Here is a 24,336-nt window from a genome sequence, read left to right as displayed (position 1 = left end):
ACCATGGTTTACTATGTTGTAATCATGAGCCAGGGGCTGAGTGTCTAGATCATGATTGTGGGGACATTGCATTGGTCAGAAATGTGAGGACTGGTTATAAGTTCCATTCATTCAGCACCATCATAACTTTGAATGGTCTCTGAATGATACGTCATTACCCACAGATTATCTGTAAAGGATTGCTTTGGGATTCTGCTCTGACATTTTACCCTCCTAAGGTTTTTATTTCTGTATTAAAAAGAACTGTCAGTGTTTTATAAAATCTTCATAATTGAATTTGATTTTATTTCATTTCTCTTCTGTAGCTATTTAAGTTTATTTTAGATTTTACTGTGCAATTTGTTATAAACTTTTTTTGTATAAATGTCAGTCCATGGAGAAGTAAAGAAATATAGCAAATAAATATAGAAACGTTCATATATTTATATGAATATATTTCTTCTGAATAATTACATTAAAGAGCACAGCTCAATAGAGTACAGAGTAGAGTGCTGTATTTTAAAAGAATTTACTGTAAACATATATTGCAAGTGATAAACCATGCAGGAGTGAGAAATATAATAGAAAATTAGTGACTGATAAACTATTGAAGCATATTAAACATGAAATTGTTGAAATTGAGAATACCACTTCTTATACAAATACAATTGTATTATGTTGTTGAATTCTGCTATAAGCTAGAGAAATCTACCAACAAAACTGCAATAATAAACTTCCCAGAAACACTATCCTAAGACCTGGGAACAGTCCAGGAGAGTGGGCATCACATGTATCTCTAAGGTGAAGCTATGCCAGAGGGTAGGTGTAGCAACAGAGAAGGGATACTTCCTCAGTCATACAAGGTGACAAAGTTTAATTGAAGGTACCTGTAACACACCCACTGTGCCTGAATATGCCAGGTGAACAGAAATCTGGAAGCAGATAGTCTATCAGATAACTAGGCCTTACACCATGAAGGGTTTATAGGTAACAACCAACACCTTAAATTGCACCCATAAGTGAATTTGCAGCCAATGCCGCTTGTGAAGCAGTGATGACATATGGACATAATGAGAAGTGCCCATTACTGAGAGCCAGTTTAGTCTAGTTGTTTAGGTGCCAAGGTAGAAACCAGGAGACTGTGAGTTCTAGCCCCAACTTACGCATGAAAGTCAGCCAAATGACTTTGGCCCAGTCACTCACTCTCAACTCACAATGCCAGGTGACAAGCTGGTCAGTCAATTTCTGCCACAACCAATGGATCAACATCTGGTAGATTCAAAATTTTGAATTTTTCTACACATGTAGGAAAATAAGGGAGGAAGGTGCCCTTTACTGCTCATGCTGTTGCATCTTCCAGATGGTGTACAACGGGTAAGTTCCAGTGGTGGGTTGCTCCCAGTCCGGTTCTTGTGAACTGGTAGTAAAAGCAGCGGGAGGCTCCACCCACCTGCTCCGACATCATCATGGATGATCTGTGCACATGCAGAAGCTTCTGCGTGCACGCTCCCATTGCAAACCAGGGCAACCAGGGTTCTGGTGGGTTCTACTTACCTTCACTACCGGTTGTCAACAGGAGCGTGCACTCAGAAGCTTCTGCTCATGTGCAGATCATCCATGATGGCGGGTGGGCGGAGCTTCCCGCCATTTTTACCATTGGTTTACAAGAACCAGGCCGAACTGGGAGCAACCCACCATTGGTCTGCAAGGACAGTCCCATGTAGGACATATTGCAATAGTCCAGAGGACGTTATGCAGAGGCTCTCCTGGTCATGTTGTTCCTGCCCATCTAAAATAGTAGCATATTAGTCTCTAATAGGGCAGTGACATCCCGTGAAAAATCAGTGTTGGAACTATGCTCCATTCCAACGGGGCCAAATAGCCACAACCACTCTTATCTTCTTGGGATTGTTCCTCCCTGCCAGACCTGAATAGTACCTGAATAGTAACCTGGGTTAGTATATGAACAGCTTCACCTCTGCAACCCATGATTGAGATTCAGATTTCTGAACTGGTGGATGTCCTCGACCAGTGGTTTCAGGTAGATGTTAAGGAATAACAGAATAACAGTTGAAAGGGACCTTGGAGGTCTTTTAGTCCAACTCTGTGCTCAAGCAAGAAACCTATATTGTTTCAGAAAAATGATAGTGCAATCTCTTCTTAAAAGATTAAAAGAGGAGAGAAGAGAGAGTTGGATGCAGAGTTTTCCCCACAAGTAAGGGATCACAGATGGAGTCACTCTCTTCCCATCAACACAAACTGGAAACCACTCCAGCACAGTTCTTCCCACTCTCAGCCCTTGCAGTTGGTACAAGACAATTCTATGGCCAATAGTGTTGACCACAGTAAAGGCTGGAGGGATGCACCATCTCCCCACCCTAACCTGGCCAAAGATAATTGACAAGCAAGTCTCTGTAATACACCCCAATCTGAAACCCAACAAAAATGGTTTGGGATAATTCATTTTCTGTAAGATCCTGTGTAACTGCCATCCTGGCACCATTTCCACAACCTTCCCCACAAAGGGAAGATTGGAAGTTGGATGATAGCTGCCCAAAATGGAGAAATGTAATTACTCAGCTTCTAACATCCCTAAATGAAATAGAGTTCAGCTAGAAGTAATGTTGATGCTGTGATTGTGAACTAGCTGTGAAGATGGTGTTTACATTCTGTAAATGAGTGCATATGATCATAAGTATGAGGACTGATCATAAGTCATCTTTTTAGGGCTGTTGTAATTTGGAACAGTCATTAATCAAATGGTTATAAGTCAAGGACTACCTGTACAGCAAAATATGCAATCCCTTTCATTAATAGCAATAATTTTCAGAAGCGGTTTGGTATTGTCTGTTTCCTAGAAAGAAGTACTGGTCCGAAGTTGCCCAGTTGCTTTCACATCCAAGGCAGGACTAACACTGATATTCTATAAGGTATCTTATGCACTATAGGTAATCCTTGTTTAGATGCTGTTCACAGTTAAAACAGTGATGAAGAAATGACTTTATGACCAGACCTTGAATTTCTGACCTTCGCAGATCTGTAAAGCAAAGGAAAGCTGAAGTTAGATCATAAGGATCTGATTTCAGTTCCACTTAATGACTAAGTTTCACTTAGTGATCGCTTCAATTAATAACAGTTAGCAGTCTTAGCTGTGGTTGCTAAACAAGGGCTTTCTTTACATCAAAATTGCTCTCAATAATAAATGCTGTCAACAAAAATTCAACATAATAAAACTGTTATAAAACCAGAAGACCAAATTACATCAAAATAGCTAGAAGCATCCAAACTCAAATATATCACCTATTCTCACCTCAGTCCCCAAACAAACATTTAAAAGCTTCATAAATTCCAGGAGTTTCTATGACTTCCAGAGTAAAGTTTCTATAACTGGTAGGAAAGAATGCCAAAGGAAGGGAGCTTCTGCAGAGGATGTTCTCTTTTGAGTTCCTCTCATCATGCCTTATTAGAATCTGGGATTCTCCAGTAAGCCTCTCCACAGACAACAAAGTTGTGGATTTCACCTTGTTTTGAGCATAAAATAATTACACAGCTAATCCTCAAGTTATGACATTTCACTTAGTGACTGCTCAAAGTTATCCAATAAGCCTCTTCCTTATTCCAAAGCCTCTTCTTTATGCCAAAGTCCCAAAATTAAGAATGTTGCAGCACCACGGTTTGCCCTTATGAATGACCCTAGAGGCACTGCAACATTCACTCTATTCCCTCCCCTACTCCCCACAACTGCTCCCCACTCCCATTCTGCCATACGGGACTCACTTACCTTGCAAAGATCTGACTTTTCTCTGCCGCGGTTTCCTTGCCTTTGAAGGAGAGGAAATCAGGATGATTTCCCTTCCAGTGTCCAGTCGGCTTACAAGTGCTTTTCACACTGAACGTGAAGTGTTCTGGGGGCTGTGATCTCGCATGACTTCAGGCACCCATTCTCTGCAAAAGGGGATGGTGCCTGAAGTCGTGTGAGATCACAGCTCCCAGAATATTTCATTCTTGGCACAAAAAGCATTTGCAAGCTGATTGGACGTGGGAAGTGAAATTGTGTTCTTTCCAGCCTACCAGTCAGCTTGCAAATTCTTTTCACACTGAGAAAAGCCAACCAAATGTTGGAAGGGAAATCTTCCTACTCTCTTCTCCTTCAAAGGCAAAGAAACCATGGCAGGGAGGAGACAGATCTTTGCAAGTTGAGTCCGGTGTGGCCGGATGGGAGGGAGGGAAGCATGAGGTATCTCAGTGGGTCGGAGAGGCCTTGGGTGCACCTGTTCCATCACTAGGCCCCCATGGCCTTCCCCACCCTGAGATACCTTGTGCACTTAATGAACCACACATTTGATTAGTGAATACTGTTCGAAAGCAGGGAGTGATCACATTCAAGTTATGTGATTCACTCCTATGAATCCTTGAGTTATGAATGTAATTGGCAGGCTCCGTTACATTCGTAACTTGAGGATTATCTGTACTTTTTAAATATATCTGCTGTCAAAATACAGTTTCTTAATAGTTTGCTACTGAATACAGCAATGTTGTTTGTTTCTAGAGCTACACACACACAAAAGATTACTTATTGTATACAAGGGGTGAAACGCTAAAGGTTCGCTCCAGTTCGCCCGAACTGGTAGCGATAAAAACTACCAGTTTGGTCGAAGCGCAGTACGTGTCAAAAGGAGACTTGGGAAGGTAAGTAAAACAGCGAGGTGTGGGATCAGCTGTGGCACACAGTTTAGCTTCGCTAGAAAGTAGGAAATCCTGCTTTCTAGCAAAGCTAAACCACATGGCACAGGTGATCGTCAGATCGTAGCTTTTTTAAATTACCAGTTCACCTGAACCGGTAACTTCTTAAATGTGCAGTGCGCATTTGGTGTACACTGTGCATACGCACTCAGTGCCCATTTGGTGCGCACTACACATGGACGTTTGGCACGCATGCGTAGCCAGCAAACCAGTAGCAAACCAGTTCAGATTTGTGGGTCTTTTTCTTGTGAATTAGATTAAATAATGGTTAATAGTAGTGTTTTTCTACTATACCCGTATTTGGTATACACAAACCTACTCCAGCTACTAAAATCTGGGTACTATAATTTTTCTTGTTAAAGTATTTTACTGTAAAGGATTAAGAAGGGAAAAATATAATTGGGTAGTGCCTTGATACAGTTGCTAATTATCCCTTCCCCAGATTGCCGCAGTTTAAGGGAAATCTCTAGAGTTGTCCATTAATAAGTACAAATAATGAGTAAACCCAAATATTTGACTCCTAATTTTGCTTCTAGAAAAGCAATTGGCCATTGATGGCTATATTCCCAAAAATCCGCCTTAATTCCAAGTTATTTGTTGACATTATTTTGTTTATTGAGTTTTTAAAATAGAAAGTTGGGTTTGATTTGTTCATATCATAGCAAACTACATCCGTTTCCTTCAGTGGAAGGAGAAACTGAACATTATCCATGAATTCTTCCAGTGTATTGCAAAGCTAGTTCTATTGGAAAATGTTGGAATAAGGAAATAAATTAGTTCTGTTAGAACAACTTTGGCAACTTTCAGATGTGTATAATGGGTATAAAATGAAGAACCTCTTCCAAAGTTAACTCTAATAAATAAGTGTCTTGGTTATGATACTGAATCTGGTAGGCATTATTTAAATTATATGTAACAGGAAAACTTAATTAACTTGAAATCAAATTATCACATATGAAAATATAGTATTCCTTAAAATATTTCAAAATATTTTCCAAGTTTCATAGAGTATTTTAAAAGTTAACACTGAATAATTTAAAGTTGACAATTGTTTCTGTTTCATTGATGAAGTGTTATTCTTGTGTAATTTGTAAAATATTGTATCTCTTTAATTATACCAATAGCGCTTCTTAAGATGAGGATATTGAGTTAGACATGACATCCTTTATTCACAAGTGTAAATTTGTGTCTCATTACTATCCAGTACTATCCACTGAGTATTTGTACTTTTTCACAGGTGTGGATAAAAAGGATGTTCTCTGTAAATGATCACACAATTTATTTTCTTGTTAAGACTTATTTCTGCTTTGTGTAGCTCTCAGTTTTTATGTGTTAATTATCTTGATGTTGCAAACTGAGGAAGGATAAGGAATGCCTTTCTAAATATTGAATCCCTTCATTAAATATATGAAGGATATATTTTCCCAAGCTAATAATGATTTCTACAATTTGTGTGCAGAGTAATACATGGTCTTTATTTTTGTGTGTTTATCAGGTTTTAACTATTTTGTTTCTTAGGAATTTGGGCAAAAACGGCCTATCAAACAGTAGCATTTTATTGGATAAATGTCCTCCTCCAAAACCACCACCACCTCCATATCCTCCCTTGCCAAAGGATAAGCTGAATCCACCTACACCTAGTATTTATGTACGTATTGTCTAGAGGTAGTTGTAAAAAGTATGACAGTGCCTGTTAAAAGCAAAATCTAGTTTAAGGTATTGGATATATTTTCAATTATCTGTGATTCTTGCAGCTTATTAGTATATATAGTACAGAAAGCTATTTCAGGTTTTCCAAAACAATAAGACTTCCATTGTCATCCCAGTATTTCATTTCAAATAGATTTCAAAAGTGGTTTATTCAGTAACCAGACAGCTATTAAAAAAGTGAAAACATACTATACAGAAACCAATGTACTACGCTTCTTTCAGGAAAGCTTACATACTTGCATCATTTTAAGACATTGATTAGGGAAATAAATTTACAGTAAAAAAGAATATTATACTTGTAAATATTATGCATAGATATTCTGTACAAAGGTTATCATATAGATGTATTTATTTCTATATGATTCCAAGTATAATAATGTTTATTATTTCTTAGGCACTTTAAAAACTCCAGCTACATATGTTGTATTATTATGCAATTTTTATAAGCATCTGAACATCTAGCTGATTATACCTTTCTTTGAAGATTATTGCTGCACTGTTTTTTTAATGCATTAAATGTCTATTTTTATGATTTGAATATTAATATGAAATCATCCTTGCAAAATAATCAAAGAACTAAATCCAGTTTTATATTTTGAAACAACAATATTTAAATTACAGTGTTAGTTTCTATTTTTGTAGCTGGAAAATAAGCGTGATGCTTTCTTCCCACCTTTACATCAATTTTGTACAAATCCAAACAATCCTGTTACTGTAATACGTGGCCTTGCTGGAGCTCTTAAATTAGGTATGTTTGATAATTTTTGATATATAAAAATTAAATTGGGGCAGAGCAAAAGAGACTTATTTTATTTTTATGAATATTAGCTAAAGAGACATATCCGAATGTTGTTATATTTAAAACAGCATTTGCTTTGGTTGGGAATAATGCAAATGTCAAGGTTCCAGAAAAACCTCTTCTGCATAAAAAAAACTCAGAAGCCATTGTTTTCCAGAGTTCTTTACTAGCATGAGGAAACTGGCACACGATGAGTGAAATTCCAAAACTGAACTTCCGGATTCTTTTCCCAGTTATACAAACCCCAAGAGTCCCACCCCCCTGACCCCTTTGATGGTCACATGGTCCCACGTTCTCCCAGTTCATTCAAATATCTTTTTGCCACTCTTCCTGCAGATGTGAACACCATCCGACCTTGACCGCTTGAAGAATGTTACCATACCCCTCAGCCCCCCTTCCTCCCCTCAGGGGAAAAATGTGGCAGCGTCTGGAACCCTAAAGTCTAATATGGTTTCCAGGCATGACAGCAATATTTTTTTGTAATTTCTGTTGGTAATGTCTGTAACTTTTTCTGCTATTGTATTAGGAAAGCTTTTTCTTTTATTAAACACATTTCCTATTTCTTAGATCTGGGACTCTTCTCTACCAAAACTTTGGTAGAAGCTAATAATGAACATTTGGTTGAAGTAAGGACACAATTATTGCAACCATCAGATGAAAACTGGGATCCTACTGGAACAAAAAAAACATGGCATTGTGAAAGCAGTAAATCTCAGTCTACAATTGCTAAATATGCACAATACCAGGCCTCCTCATTCCAGGAATCCTTAAGGGTAAGTACACCATTTTTGTATTGACAGAAGGTTATTAATTTTTTTAAGGTTGAAGATTTAGAAAAATACTAGAATACAGAAATGTATAATATTATTTAAGCAAAATGAAGAATACACACAAGTATGTAGTAGTAGTAACTATTTCAGATAAGGGAATGTGGATTAATGATTGCTGGTTAGCTACTATGTCATGTTCAGGCCTTGGTTTTTAATATGTGCAGCCCTAAATAGACCTGATAAATCAGAGATCTCTAACCTTTCCAGCTTCGCGGACCTTCTTGTGGGGGGGGAGAATGGTTCCATGCAAGCTCGCCATTTGCACAAATGGGCAGCTCATGTTTGCCTGCCTGCTTGCGCAGGCTCGCCCATCATTTCTGTGGCCTGGTTCTAAATGGACCACGGACTGGTAGTGGACTGTGTTTGGGCCTGGGAATTTGGACCCCTTATCTACGGTATTTGCTAAGATTGATTGCCATATTAACAGAAATTCCATGACTTACAACCATGCATTTAGCGACCATTCAAAGTTAAAACAGCACTGGAAAAAGTGACTTATGACTGGTCCTTGGAGATATGACTGTTGCAGCATCCCCATGGTCACATGATCAAAATTTAGGTGCTTGGCAACCGGCATGTATTTACAACAGTTATAGCATTCCAGGATCATGTAATTGCCATTTGCGATCTTCCCAGCTAGCTACTGACCAAGAAGGTCAATGGGAAAAGCCAGATTCACTTAACGACCACATAAGTCACTTAACAATTGTAATGATTTGCTTAACAATCATGGAGGAAAAGGTTGAATCAGGTACAATTTAACACCTATACTCTTAGACAAGGCTTCCTCTAGTATTATCTGTAATCTGGAAAGCTTTCTTCCCTGAAATAAACTTACTGTTACAACTTTTGAAAATCTTTCTCTTCACTTGGGTTTTCAGTATTTTACTTGTAAATGATTATTTTGTTTTATTTTTTTATTCCTTTCCCCAACTTTTTAATGAATATGTTTTTATATTGTTTTGACATACGCTTTTGTTTAGGAAGTGATATAGAAATATAACAAATAAAATAAAAGAATGTAAAGAGATCTAGTATATTGTGGGCTATATAAAAGATGGTGTTAAAAAATAATGTCATGGATACTTTGTAATTAGGTGTATAAACCCTCCATTAATGCTGGGCATGAAGATGGGGAGCTGGGGTTGTGATGGCCAAGCTAAGGAGAACTGGAGCAATGCAACCTCCTCAGATAAGCATTCAGGAGGATCACGGAGACAGACTTCCCTACAATTCGGAGGAGATCGGGAGTTGTCTGGATTTGTAGGCTCAGAGCTGCTGTTTTTGCCTGGATTGGCTAAAGTGGTAGTGGAAGTCTCAGATGAGCTGGTTCTCCAGCACATTGCATATCAGCTTTTAGCAGCGGCCTTGGCTCAGCTACCCAGCTCTTGATGAGTTTTAGAGAAAAGGGCAAACTGTGGTGTGCTACTTCGAAGCAGCAGTAGCAAAGACTGATCTATGATCAGATTTGTGGGCTGTTGGATTATGTTCGCAGCCAGATGAGGCTATGTCTGTATTTTCTGGTAATGCTGGTCTCTGGATTTGGCACAGAATGGCAGCAGGAGCAGGCAGGAGGCTTTTGAAGGACACTGGCCTGTGTTCTAACTGTTCAGACTAGCTAGTTAGAACTGCAGCCATTTTGTTAGTTTCATCTTTTTTTGCCAGTTGCATACAACTTGCCAGCCAGCTGAAGCAATTACATAACTGGAATCCTGTTTCATCTAATGTTTGGATCTGTCTCTCCAATGCCATTTGGAGGGTTTCTGACTTTGACAATGTTATGGATTAGGGATGTTCTCTGGGCTACTGTTACTATTTTCTCCTGTGTAACAGAAGAGTTACAAAGATGTATTCTGTATTAACCTTGCTGTGTGGGCTATGGTTCTTCTATCCCAGATGATAGCGGGGCAGTTTGTGTGGAGTAATTTTTTGCGTGATGTATAACAGATGGAAAGAGAGGTGTGATAGCCTACACTAAGAGATGCTCAGGGGACAGCAGAAGACTTCCCATTCCAATACTGGTCAACTCTTAAAGGTGGATTAGAATGTTGGGATCCTCTGACTTGGGGGTGGAGCATTTTGGGATGAGGGAGACTGGGGTGATCAGGGGGGAAGATGCAAGAGGGGGTAGTAACAGGCAGAAAGAGAGATGGTAGGAAATGAAGGGTGAGCAACAGGGGTGGGTTTTACTTACCTTTACTACTGGTTTGCATCGTGCCCGCACGTGCGCAGAAGAGTTTTGATGATGTTTGGTTCAGTGGACGGAGCCTCCCGCCAGGTTTACTACTGTTTCTACAGAACCAGTCTGAACGGGGCAACCCATCACTGGTGGGCAAGTTTCATAGAAGCTGGCTTCAAGCTTTAGTGTTGGTATTGCCTTCCAATTCACCATGCTCTGATCCAAAGCCTGGTAATCACTCAGCTGCTACTACTTAATATAAGGTCAGCCTAATAAGACTTTCTTCATCCACAATTAAACTGTGGGTCAAAGAGCTGAGTGTTTGCATTATTCAAACCTGTTGGCTGGGCCTGGTGGAGGAGGTTCCCCTCTTTGAGATTTGCCAAGTTGGCTTTCTTGTGGGAATCCACAAATTCAGGGTTGGGGCTGAGGTCTGAGAAACCTTAATCACTTTCAGGGTGCCTCTCTCTAAATTGCTAGGTATGAAGCTTTGTTTGTGAATAGGGCTATAGAGATCAGAAGAAACTGTTGGTTGTGTACCACCCTCTCTGCTGCGTAGCATCCTCTCTACCAGAGCTGCTAAAGTATGTGACTGAGTTGTCAGTGGAGTTCTCTAGATTTATGATTCTAGGGACTTAAATCTGCTGTCCTTGGGTATAGACTCCAAGGCAGATCAAAAGTTTATGGCAGTCATGCACCTCAGCCAACCATCTTTGGCTTAACTTACAGAGAATTTTAGGCCTAGTTTTTATCTTGGGGCTGTGGCAATATGAATTGCAGTTGGGGGATGTTTCTATCAGCCCCTTGCCATGTGCAGGTTGCTCCCTGCTGCCTCTAAGATTCTCTGGCGGTGCACCTCCCTGAACAAGACCTATTTATTTATTTTTAAATATTTTTATTAGATTATAGAATAAAATATAAAAATATGAAAGCAAATAATAGGACACAGTGGGGAGGAAAAGGAGAAAGAAAAGTGAGGTGAGGAAGAAAAGAAAAAACATTGACTTACAACTTTCTCTGTTGCAGTAGAATAAAGCATTAACATTGAACTCAACTTTTTACATTTCCACAATTATATAAACTAGCCATTTCTATAACAACAAATCAATCTAATCAGTAAAACCCAAAATCAACGTTTCATTTTTTTTCCACCTCAAGCACAAAGTCCAGAAGCGGTCTCCATGTAGCAAAAAAAGTATTTATGTTCTTTTCTTTAATCAAAACAATCAATTTAGCCATCTCTGCCAGCTCCAATTTCTGTAGCCATTCGTCCATGGTGGGAATCAAAATGTCCTTCCATTTTTGTGCATACAGTAATCTTGCTGCTCTCAACATATTTTTTTTCTTTTTCCATTAAACCCAAAAGAAAAGTCTCTGAATTCATCTCCATCTTCATTTTAAGAATTTCCTGTATTAAAATATGAATCTTACTCCAAAAATTTCTTTGCTTTTATCACATGTCCACCATAAATGATAAAAGATCCCTTCTTTACTTTTACATTTTCAGTATTCATTTGAAATATCTTTATACATTCTAGATACCGTATTTTTTGGAGTATAAGATGCACCTTTTTCCCTCCTAAAAGGGGGTGAAAATTTGGGTGTGTCTTATACACTGAATATAGCCCCGCCCACCCACTGGCCCCACCCTTTGGCCTCTGCCTCCCAGCAATTTACCTCCTTGCAGCAAGCAGCAAGAAGAAACAGCCCATTTCAGCTTCAGCACAGCCTAATTAGCACCGGTTGATTGTCCTTTGATCGCTGTTTCAGGCTGCAGGGATTGCCATTGCCTATTGCTGTGTGGGCCTCTGCTGCTTGCTGCAAGGGGGTAAATAGCTGAGAGCAGGGGTTTTTTCTTGTGCTAATCAAGCTATGATGAAAACGAAAATGAAAGTAAACAGGCTATTTGCTGTTTGCTGCAAGGAGGCAAAATTGCGCAGAGGCAGAGGCAATTTTTTTTTCTTGTTTTCCTCAGCAAAAAAGGTAGGTGCATCTTATAGTCCGGAGCATCTTATACTCCAAAAAATATGATAACTTATGCAGTGTTAAATACCAGCAATACATCATCTTATAAAAATTTTCTTTTAGATTATAGTTTAATGTGAATTTTAAGCCTTTCGTCCACTTATTTTCCCATTGTTCAAGCATCACATTTATCCAAAATTCCTTTTCCACTTAATCATACAATGTTTTTACATGTTCACATTTCAAATTCAATTTCAGTAACGTTTTATAAACTTTAGCAACAATATTTTCATTGCTGTCACACAGTAAGATTTCCAATTCATTTTTAAATCCATAACTCTATCTGCTTAAATCTTTCTTTCAGTTGTTGATATGGGAACCAATGGCAGACATAATGTTCTGATTCTAGCTCTTCCCTCAACTTTAGGGTAGGATTACCAGACTTGAAAGATATTATTTTACCATAAGTCCCCAGTCTGGCTTCGCCACCATTTCTTTTCTAAAAAAGGCTTTCAGGGGAGATACCCAGAGGCAACTTCATAAAAAACCTTATTTTATATTTATTCCAAACTCTTAATATGGCACATCTAGCAAAATGATTATTAAATTCAACATTAACTTTGACTTTGCAACCATAGATAACCGTGCCATTCAAACCTTAATTCATGGCCATCTAAATCAAATTGTTCTAGAGGTTCACCCACTCTTTTAACCAGGCCAGAGAGCATGCATCAAAATACAATTTCAAATCTGGTAAACACAAACCCCCTCTTTTCTTAGCAACTTGCAGTAACTTGTATCTAATTCTAGGTTTTTTTCCCCTTGCCATATAAGCTTAGAATGTCCTTCTGCCATTGTTTAAATATATTATTAATTGCAAGTAATGGTAATGTCTGGAATAGAAAAAGCATCTTTGGCAAAACATTCATCTTAATTACAGATATTCTACCCAATAGTGATAAATGCAGTTTGTCCCATCTTTGTAAGTCCTTTTTAATATCATTCCAAAGAGGCCCGTAAATATTTTGAAACAATTTTATATTTGTGTTTTTCAACATAACCCAAATATTTCACTTTTTTCCTCAACCTTAAAACCTGACTTTTTATCATTGTCCTGAGATGACATATTCTTAATCAACATTGTTGTTTTCTGTTTGTTTGTTTTAAAAGCAAAGCCCCAAACTCGTTTAATTTCCTCAACAAATATTTTATATTATTTTTGGGTCTTGCAAAAATATAACCAGATCAACAGCAAATCCCCTCAATTTATAAACTTCTGCCTTGATAATTATACCCATTATTTTCTCATCTTGCCTTATATCTCTATTCAAAATTTTCAACACCAAGATAAATAGTAAGGGAGACAAAGGTCATCCTTTCTTCATACCCTTTTGAATTTCACATGAGTTAGTTAAATCACCATTAATAACAATTTTTTGCTTTCTGTGACACGTAAATAGCTTTGACTCCTTGAATAAAGTTCTCTTCAAAGTCCATTTCTTCAAGTACTTTAAACATAAAAGCACAATTTAAATTGTCAAAGGCCTTGTCTGAATCTAAAAATATTTTTTAGATATTGTAAATATTCAATACAGTCCTCATATTATCTCTTAGCTGTGTTTTTGGAATGAAGCCAAATTGGTCTTCGTGTAAAATCTTCTTTAATCTTTCTGCCAAAACTGCAGCAAAGAGTTTATAATCCTTATTTAATAATGAAATTGGTCTGTAATTCTTTGTCTTTGTAATGTCTTGACCTTCCTTCAGTAACAACACAATATTAGCTTCCTTCCACGTTTGAGGTATCTTTCCCCCGCTGTAATATATCATTCACTCTATCTTTTAATGGTTGAATAAATTCATCCTCAAAGCACTTATAGTATTGGCTTATAAGGCCATCTGGGCCTGGAGCTTTACCTGATTTCATTTTTTAATGGCTTCTGATATCTCAAAGGAAGTTATTGAATCGTTCATAACTTGTCTCTGAGTTTGTGATAATTTAGGCAGTTGTTGTCTTGAAAGATATTCATCTATTTATGACATATCTAACACCTATCTTTTACATAAGAATAAAAATTAGGAAAAAACCTTTTTGATAAGTTCATTATCTGTTATTATATTGCTGTCTTCACAAATTTTCTCAATCATTCTCTTTTCCCTTTTCTTTATTAGTTTATATGCCAACCATCTCCCTGCTTTATTTGCAAACGAAGTGTCTTTGTTTAGCGTACTTCAGTTTTGTTTCTGTTTCTTGTAATGTTAATATGGACAATTGCGGGAGAGGCACGGAGCTGACGTTGCAATGGGACGAAGGTGATCTTGGAGCTCCAAGATCGCCATCGATATCTCCACCGCTGGACAGTCCATTTTGGACCTCACTGTCCTGTAGAGATGGTGATAGAGGAGGGCACATCCTGTTGATCCCAGGGACATCGCAAAGTCCCTGGTTGATCCAGGAGAAGCCCTTTTTTCCGGCGGTGAAAGAGGCAGCCATTAAAAGCTGCTGAAGTTGGGGAGGCATGGCCAGCGTCACGACAGAACGGTTGCTCACCCCGATAGCTTTGGGGCGAGCGCTGAAATTCCCCCCAAAATGGGGGTCTGTTTTGGACCATAGCTGCCTCGAAGTGGCAGCGAAGAATGGGGGAGCCGCCGGGGCAAACAGGGAGGCAGCAAACTCTGTAGCCCCGGTCTTTTTACCCTGACCCACTGGGGAGGAATGGCAGCCGACATCAGCTGCCACAAAGCCGGAGACGGCCACAAGAATCGGGCAGGAGGAAGAGCATTTTAAAGAACTGATTGTCGAAGTCGGGTGAGTTGGCTTCATCTCACAGAACACTAAATATTTTTGGGCAAAAAAAAAAAAAAAAGCACAAGCATTAAAGAAAACTGGAATTAGCGGCTAATTGAATGGAAATAGAAAACGGAAGGAAATAATTAATTATATTCTACTTTGAAGGAGAGCGCTTGGAATGGAAGTCTAGAGCCCTAATCAATGGAAAGAATCAATAAAAAAAATATTTAAACTTTGAAAAGAGATGCTTTGGAACAGAAATTAAGAGTTCTAAAGCAAAATAAACATCTTTTAATTAAGTATTTTGGAGACCCTTGGAAGTTTTGGTGGACTATTCAATATTTAAAGGAAATAAGAAGAAGTTAAAGAGAACTTTATTTTACACTGTAATGGAAAACTTTAAATCCCTCCATCCCCTGAAATTTGTGATAAGAAGAAAGTTAAAGAAACTATTAAAATGGGATAAGTGAAAAAGGAAAGCAAATGGAGACAAAGGGAAGGCGTGGTTTATTTTTTTAGAAATTAAAATGGACACTGTGTTAATTGCGACTGTAATTTAAAAAAAATAATATTTAAAGATAGAAGAAAAATGAAAGTAAGAAATTGTTTTTTGAGATTTTAAAATAATTTTAATGTGATTTTAAGAGACATTTAAGATAAGATTTGGATTACAAAATTGACTTTAGAAACAAGAAGAAATTCAGCTGCTACTTAAAATGGCTACTTAGTCTTTTGTGGTTTGCAACTGTATCAAAGAGTGACATCTAAAGGCAGAGGAAGAAAAGTAAGACCTGAATAAACTTTGCTTTAGTACTTTTACATGAAGATTGAGATGCTGGTATGATTCAAGACTGCTTTAAAAAAAGACTTTGGACACCTTCCCTTTAAAAGAAGATCTAAGCAGAGAACTTTGTCATTTAAACAAGAACACAAGTCGTAACTATGAATTAATAAGACTTGGGACAAGAAAACTTGTTTTTTTATAATTTGAAATTTTAAAGAAATATTGTTATTTATGATTTGTAATTCTATCTAATTGTGATTTCTAGATTTCAGGACTATTCTTATAAAGATTGAAAGGTTGGTGTGATTGCACAACCGTCTCAAGGATGTTGAATGGTTGCTTTTAGATTTATACTAAATTTATGTAAGAATACAAGTGATAATTATAGAATAATTCTTAAGAAGGAAGTTGTTCTCTATAATATGAAATTTTAAAGTAATACTATTACCTATGATTTGCAACTGTATTAAATAATGATTTCTGGAGGCAGAGGAAGAATGAAGAACTGAATAGTCTTTTGTGGTTTGCAACTGTATCAAAGAGTGACATCTAAAGGCAGAGGAAGAAAAGTAAGACCTGAATAAACTTTGCTTTAGTACTTTTACATGAAGATTGAGATGCTGGTATGATTCAAGACTGCTTTAAAAAAAGACTTTGGACACCTTCCCTTTAAAAGAAGATCTAAGCAGAGAACTTTGTCATTTAAACAAGAACACAAGTCGTAACTATGAATTAATAAGACTTGGGACAAGAAAACTTGTTTTTTTATAATTTGAAATTTTAAAGAAATATTGTTATTTATGATTTGTAATTCTATCTAATTGTGATTTCTAGATTTCAGGACTATTCTTATAAAGATTGAAAGGTTGGTGTGATTGCACAACCGTCTCAAGGATGTTGAATGGTTGCTTTTAGATTTATACTAAATTTATGTAAGAATACAAGTGATAATTATAGAATAATTCTTAAGAAGGAAGTTGTTCTCTATAATATGAAATTTTAAAGTAATACTATTACCTATGATTTGCAACTGTATTAAATAATGATTTCTGGAGGCAGAGGAAGAATGAAGAACTGAATAGTCTTTGTGATTTCAGGACTATTCTTATGAAGATTGATAGGTTGGTATGATTGAATAGAATAGAATAGAATAGAATTTTATTGGCCAAGTGTGATCGGACACACAAGGAATTTGTCTTGGTGCATATGCTCTCAGTGTACATAAAAGAAAAGATACGTTCATCAAGGTACAACATTTACAACACAATTGATGATCAATATATCAATATAAATCATAAGGATTGCCAGCAACAAGTTATAGTCATACAGTTATAAGTGGAAAGAGATTGGTGATGGGAACTATGAAACGATTAATAGTAGTGCAGATTCAGTAAATAGTCTGACAGTGTTGAGGGAATTATTTGTTTAGCAGAGTGATGGCCTTCGGGAAAAAACTGTTCTTGTGTCTAGTTGTTCTGGTGTGCAGTGCTCTATAGCGTCGTTTTGAGGGTAGGAGTTGAAACAGTTTATGTCCAGGATGCGAGGGATCTGCAAATATTTTCACGGCCCTCTTCTTGATTGATTGCACGACTACTTCAAGAAAGGACATTAAACGGCTGCTTTTAGATCTACATTAAAGGTTCTCATGCAAGAATATAAGTGACAACTATAGAGGGGGAAGGTGGGAATTGAGTTTTGGAAAATTTAATGGGCTATCTTTTTTTTCTTTTTTTTTCTTTTTTTCTTTGCTTTTTTTTTAATTTTAAGAATATGTGAGGAATTCAAAAAGTTTAGTGATAAAACTTCCAAGGGAATAGTAATAATATCTATCCCTCTCAATTTTAAGCTGGTTTTGTTTTGTTTTTTAATGAGAATTGATGATATAGAAACATATGTTACTTAGAGGCAGAGGAAGTTGATAAGAGGGAATAGTCTTTGTGATTTCAGGACTAATCCTAAGTATGATGGAAATGTCTATGTGATTGCAGGGCAACTTTATGAAAAGGTTTTTAGACGGTCTGATCTCTAATTAAAAGTAATCTAGATATGTGGAATTTAAGAAGCTAATAGAATTATTAATAAGGTTTTAGGGAATTTAAATATGGGGACTAGACTTCATTTAAATTTCAGTGGTATGGAACACAATATTTACTAGAGATGTGCGAAACTATTAATTTGAATGAAGAAGAAGGAAATATATTGTATAGAATACAACAAGGGATGAAATTTGAAATGGATTTAAGCATGTACCTGACTGACAATCTGTTCACAATGATGTTTTTTTACTCTTATGTTTATAAAAAATAAAAAAAATTGGAAAAAAAACCTGCTGAAGTTGGGACAGCTCTGGAACAGCAGAGAGTGAAAGAAAGCGTGTCGGTTTGGTGAGAGAATTTTTTTCTAAAATAGACTATTAGAGAGAACACCCTGAGATTAAAAGAAAGTTAAAATTGAGGACAGAAGAATTAAGCGGCAGAATTAAGCCTGGATCCAAGGTAGTTTTTGCCTGCTCTTTTAATTTATGCTTTTATGTGGATGTCTGTGGAGGATTTTACTTTTTAACTGGACTGGACTGGACTGGACTGGAAACTTCTAGTTTACTTTTTTAATTTTTAAATGTTTAGTGCCTTTTTAGAACAATTCTTCTCTGGTCCTATTTTTGTCTAATTTTCTTTTTTTTCTATTCTTATTCTTTTGTGTATTGTGTATTGGATATGAAAAGGAGGGAAAGTGGAGAAAAATTAAGCAACATTGCCACTAGTGATCTGGAAATATTGTTTCTTTTTTTCTCTTCTTTGATTTTAAGAAAGAAACATTGTATACATCTCAAGGACTCTGAGCTCATTCTAGATAAGATAGTGGAGAGAGCATCAAAGACATTCTGCAAGATTCAGGTGCTGTTCTGGGAATTATCAGTGGCAGAGTCTGAAATTGAAAGGGAGAAGACTGCAGTGACTCTGGAAAGAGAGCTGTAAATATTATTTGAGATTAACAAAAGAAATTTTCTCCTTTCCCTCTTTGGCTTTTTTCTCTTTCCTTTTTTTTTTTTTTTTTTTTTTTGGATTGGAGACTGTGAATGCGGTTGACACTTTTTTAACTGGATTAAGACATACAAGAGTCTGAAGATTTTTTTTCTTTTTCCTTTTTTTCTCTTCTAATTTTTTTTTTTTTAATCGTCATTTGGGATAACTTTTGCTCTACATAAGTGGATTAAGGTATAGAAGAACCTGAAGACTACGTTAAAATGAGTAGAAAGGTAACAACTTTTGGTTCTGCCACAACGACTCCCTCTTCTTCACCATCTGGGGGGACAACGTTCAATACAGACGATGTTACAACAGGGAAAAGAAAAAGAATGAGAAAAGGAAAAGGAAGTGACATTGCAGATGATTTGGCAAGGAATTCAACAAATTCAAACAAGAGTGGCGAATATTGAACAGAGAACAGGAAAAATTGAACAAAAAACAGAAAAACCAGATGAAAAGGTGGAGAATATACATCAAATGATGCAAAAATATGAGGATAGACTTCAAAAAATTGAGGAAAAAGAAGAACAAAGAGATATTGAGTAATATCTGATTAAAAATCAGATATTGATAGTAAATTAGATGTGGTTGAATGAGATAAGACTGGAATATTAGGATGGGAGATGGATAGATCAGAGTTTTACCTCAGATTTCAAAATATAGAAGAAGAGAAGGGAGAAAACTTGTCAGAAAAAATGGTAGAAATCCTAGCAGAAGCATTAGAAATTAGTTGAGAGAAGATGATGGATGGCATGGATGAGATATTTCGAGTATTTACAAGATATGCAGTGAGAAACAAACTACCAAGAGAAGTCCACATAAGATTTACCAAAAAATCAAAGCGCAAATATTGCAGTTGCAAGAGATAAAACATTGAAATATAAGAATAAGGAAATTGTGGTTCTGAAGCAAATACCAAGAAGAGTGAGAGAGATGAGAAGAGAATATCATTTTTTGACCAAAATACTATTCCAGAAAGGCGTGAGCTATAGATGGCTGATACCAAAAGGCTTGGTGTTTACATAGCAACAACAAAAATATAAAATAGATTCAATTGATAAAGCCAAAGCTTTTGCGCAGAATACTTAAGAGAGAAAGAAGTGGAGTCAAGAACAGAACTCACATTGATTGAACTACAAGAAGAATTATTATTAGCAATGACTGGAAAAGAAGAAGGCGCAGTGGGTGGCATTGTGGAAGTTAAAGAAAAATGAGAACCAAGATTGAGTAGAGCAATAAACCCTTCTTATGAAGTATAAACATGGAAGAAAAAAGATTGATTTCAATAAACATAAATGGACTTAATTCAGCTATCAAAAGAAGGAAAACATTTCATAAATTAGAGAAATTAAAATTTGATATAATTTGTTTACTAGAAGTACCACATGAGCAATTATTGGTACAGCCAAAATTGGGGAAAATATTCACTTCATTGCCACAATGTAAGAAAAGAGGAGTAGTTTTATATATGAGAGATACAATTTTGGCAGAGCAAGTTTATACAGATCAAGATGGAAGAATTTTGATGGTGGAAATAATAGACACTAACAGGAAAATACATTTTAATAGCAATATATGCTCCAAATCATAATCAAGAAGATTTTTATAGAAAGCTACACATGAAAATAATTCACTTGGACTATGAAAATATTTGCATGATGGGAGATTTTAATGGTTTTAATGGACGAGAAATTAGATTATAATACACAGAAGACAACAAGGCAAAGTAGAAAGACTTTTCTGAAATCCTTTTTTAAAATGATAGAGGAAGTAAACTTAAAAGATATATGGAGAGAAAGAAATACAGAAAATAAACAATACACTTTTTATTCAAATTGACATTTATCATGGTCTAGAATAGATATGATATGGATAATTATCGAATTGACTTCTAATATAGAAGAAATTGATATAGAAACCAATACCTGGGTAGACCATAATCATATGACGATGAAATGGAAAGGACAAAGAAGAAGATCTAGGTGGACTTTAAATAACACAGTCAGCCAAGCAATGTCAACTGGCGGCTCCCAGGGGAAGGGCCTTCTCTGTGGGGGCTCCTACCCTGTGGAACGAACTTCCCCCTGGACTTCGACAACTACCTGACCTTCGGACCTTTCGCCGCGAACTTAAGACTTATCTATTCCGTCTTGCCGGACTGGCTTGATTTTTAAATCTTTTATGGGTTTTATGGGTTTGAAATTTTTATTAATTTTATAGGGTTGATTGTATTTTAAAATGGGGCCAAATTGAATAAGTTTTTTAATGTCTGTTTTTAGTATTGTATGTGTTGTTGCTGTATTTTATCTTGGCTGTAAACCGCCCTGAGTCCTTCGGGAGAAGGGCGGTATACAAATTAAAATATTATTATTATTATTATTATTATTATTATTATTATTATTATTATTATTATTATTATTATTATTATTATTATTATTATTATTAAAAGATAAGGAATTCGTACAAAAGATGGAGAAAGAATTGGCTTTCTTTTTTAAAGAAAATAGAAAAGAGGATACATCAATACAAAATCTTTGGGATACAATGAAGGTCTATGCTAGAGGTCTGATTATACAAGGAAAAGAAATATTAAGAAAAGACAAGCCTATAAAACACTAGAGGATGACCATAAGGAACTCTAGAAAGAATTACAGAAATTTTTACCAAAAAAGGATATTAAAACAAAAATAGAAATAATTAGACATAAAATGGGGTTAATAGAAAAATAGTGCAAAAAATTAGAAGTGTGAAACAGAACTATTTTGAAGACGCCAATAAACCAGGTAGATGGTTAGCATATAAATTGAAAAAAGAGAGAGAATCAAGAAAAATAACACGGCTAGTGGATGACCAAGGACAAATCAGATATGGGAATGAAGAGAAGAAAAAAATTATACAAGATTACTATAGAAAATGGTATGAGCAAGAGAATATAGAGGAGGAAGGTATTAAAAGAGAATAACTATAATAAACAACAGATAGTGAGGGATTTGACAAAGTGGGAGAACTTACAACTATCATAGATAGGGAGAATATCAATGATTAAGATGAATATATTGCCTAGAATGTTATATTTGTTCCAGACAATTCCAATTAGGTAGGGGAAAGGTTATTTTGAAGACTTGAATAAAATAGTGTTGCAATATATCTGGCAGGGCAAAAAGTGAGGATAAAATTAAAATTGTTGCAAGATGCCAGAACACAAGGAGGTTTTGGCTTGCCTATTGGGAATTATACTACCAAGCAACAAATTTGATGTGGATCAAGGAATGGATAATGTTAAGAAATACTAGAATATTGACTTTAGAAGGGCATGACTTGTTTTTGGGATGGCATGCTTTCTTATGGTATAAGGAAGCAAAAACACAGGGGTATTTCAGAAGACATTTTATACGAGAGGCCTTCTTGTTAAACTGGGAGAAGATTAAGAGACAATATTATTTAAAAATTCCAGTCTGGTTATCAACTATTGAAGCATTTTCATACTCAATAACCTTTAGAAAGGAACAAATTGTTAGATATAGTGAATTATTGAATGAAAAGGGTAAACTTAAATCTATGCAAGAATTAGAACTACAAGGCATAAAAATGAATTCGTTTTCTTATTTGCAAATACATTCTAGGTATGATAAAGATTCTAAGACAGAAGGATTTTATAACAACTTGACTAACTTAGATAAAATTTTAACAGGTACTGATGAAAATGTAATCAAAAAATTATATGGATATTTATTAGAGGTTAAATTGGAAGAAGAACAAGTTAAAGAAGCAATGGTTGCTTGGGGGGAAATTTTGGACTTGGGATTGATCTAGAGAAATTGCAAAAATTGTGGTTAAAAAATTATAAAATGACAATGTCAGTTGCATATAAAGAAAATTTGTATAAGATGTTTTACAGATGGCATCCACCCCTGACGAGAATAGCCAGAATGTTGAAGAACAAATCTGAAAAATGTTGGAAATGTCATCAGATACAGGGTTCATATTACCATATGTGGTGGACGTGTGTAGAAGCTAAAAGATATTGGACTAAAATCCACACGTGGTTGGAAAAAATGAAAAAACACATAGATTTTAAACCAGAGGATTTTTTATTGGGGATCATACCTGAAACTTACAATAGAGAAATGAGATATTTGATTGTGAATGTATTAACAGCGGCTAGAATTATGTTTGCTAAAAATTGGAAAAATGAGAAAATACCAACGCAAGATGAAGTTATTAAGAAAATAATGGAATGTGCTGAAATGAGCAAATTGACATTTGAAATTAGGCAACAGGAAGATAAACAATATATGGGACTTATTTTATCAATGGTTAGATAAAAAATATTTTAATGAAGTTTGATAGAGGTTTTTATAATGCAAGAATTGTTGAAATATATAAAATATAATGTAATATCATTGGTTTGATTCAAGATGGTGAAATAAACGATGTAATACAATTAATTTAAAATTTAGAACATTTTGTACGAAGTGAGGGAAGAAATACTTATAGTTAAACAAATGATTAATGGACCAAAACAATTGGATATATATTATATATATATTATATAATATATAATATTATATATATAATATATATTATAATATATAATATAATATATATTATATTGGTAAAATGTGAAATTAGATAAATTAAAATATATGAATTTGGTGAAATTGCACAAAAGATTTGTAATCAACCAACCGACACACTGTATTTGTATTGAAGATGTTTTTATGTATATCTAAAAAATAAAAAATTTTCACACAAAAAAATATGGACAGCTGCTGCCTTAGCAGTTTAATTTTATGTAAAGTTTTAGGGTCCATAGGTGTCTTTTTCAGTTTGATTTCTCTCTGTCTGATTTCGTCCAATATGTTTTGCATCTTTTCCTGGGATTTTTTTTTCTCTAAGCAATTATAGTGTATAAAATAACCCCTCAAAACAGCTTTACTAGCATCCCGTACAGTCATTAAACTTGTCCCTTTACCTAAATTATTATCAAAGTATTCGTGTAGTTTACAATCTTTTACAATCATTTCCTTTTGCAGAATAGATTCATTTAATCTCCATCTGAAGCTCAAACTCTTTCCTCTTAATACCAAAAGCACTGGATTATGATCAGAAAAGGATTTGGGTAAAATATCTACTTTTAAATTTTTATTTGCAAGATTTTTAGAAGTTCATATCATTCAATCCTTGAAAAATATTTACGTCTTTCTGAAAAAAAGGTATATTCTGTAGCAGAACCATTTTTATATGTCCATGAATCTATTAGGGTTAAATTGTCCATCATCTCAAAAAAGGTTTTTGATAATTTACCCTGGGAGTATTTAATCCCTTAGTAGATGATCTATCCAAAGCTGATATAATCACTGTATTCCAATTCCCCAACATAAACAGTTTTCATATGAAAAGGGTAATAATTATCCATTATATATTCAAAAACTTTACTTTTATCATCATTTGGCCTTTACACACCAACCACCATTGATTCTCATCGTTTCCATCACCAATCTCTTTCCATTTATGACTGTATGTAACTTTG

General features: G+C 35.6%; 1 protein-coding gene across 5 annotated transcripts in view; it reads left to right on the top strand.

Moving 5' to 3' along the window:
* Positions 1–24,336, top strand: part of KDM6A (lysine demethylase 6A) — a 219,497-nt gene that overhangs the window by 157,856 nt on the left and 37,305 nt on the right. For all 5 annotated transcript variants that reach the window (XM_058186113.1, XM_058186111.1, XM_058186116.1 and 2 more), the window contains 3 exons: positions 6,241–6,370; positions 7,075–7,180; positions 7,799–8,004. In XM_058186113.1, the coding sequence (XP_058042096.1) occupies positions 6,241–6,370; positions 7,075–7,180; positions 7,799–8,004 (442 nt within the window). The remainder of the gene's footprint in view (positions 1–6,240; positions 6,371–7,074; positions 7,181–7,798; positions 8,005–24,336) is intronic.

This window comes from Ahaetulla prasina, chromosome 5 (genome assembly GCF_028640845.1).
Source record: "Ahaetulla prasina isolate Xishuangbanna chromosome 5, ASM2864084v1, whole genome shotgun sequence".
NCBI classification, from domain to species: domain Eukaryota; kingdom Metazoa; phylum Chordata; class Lepidosauria; order Squamata; family Colubridae; genus Ahaetulla; species Ahaetulla prasina.
The sequence above is the reverse complement of the archived record's forward strand: the minus strand, read 5'-3'. Positions and strand labels throughout refer to the sequence as shown.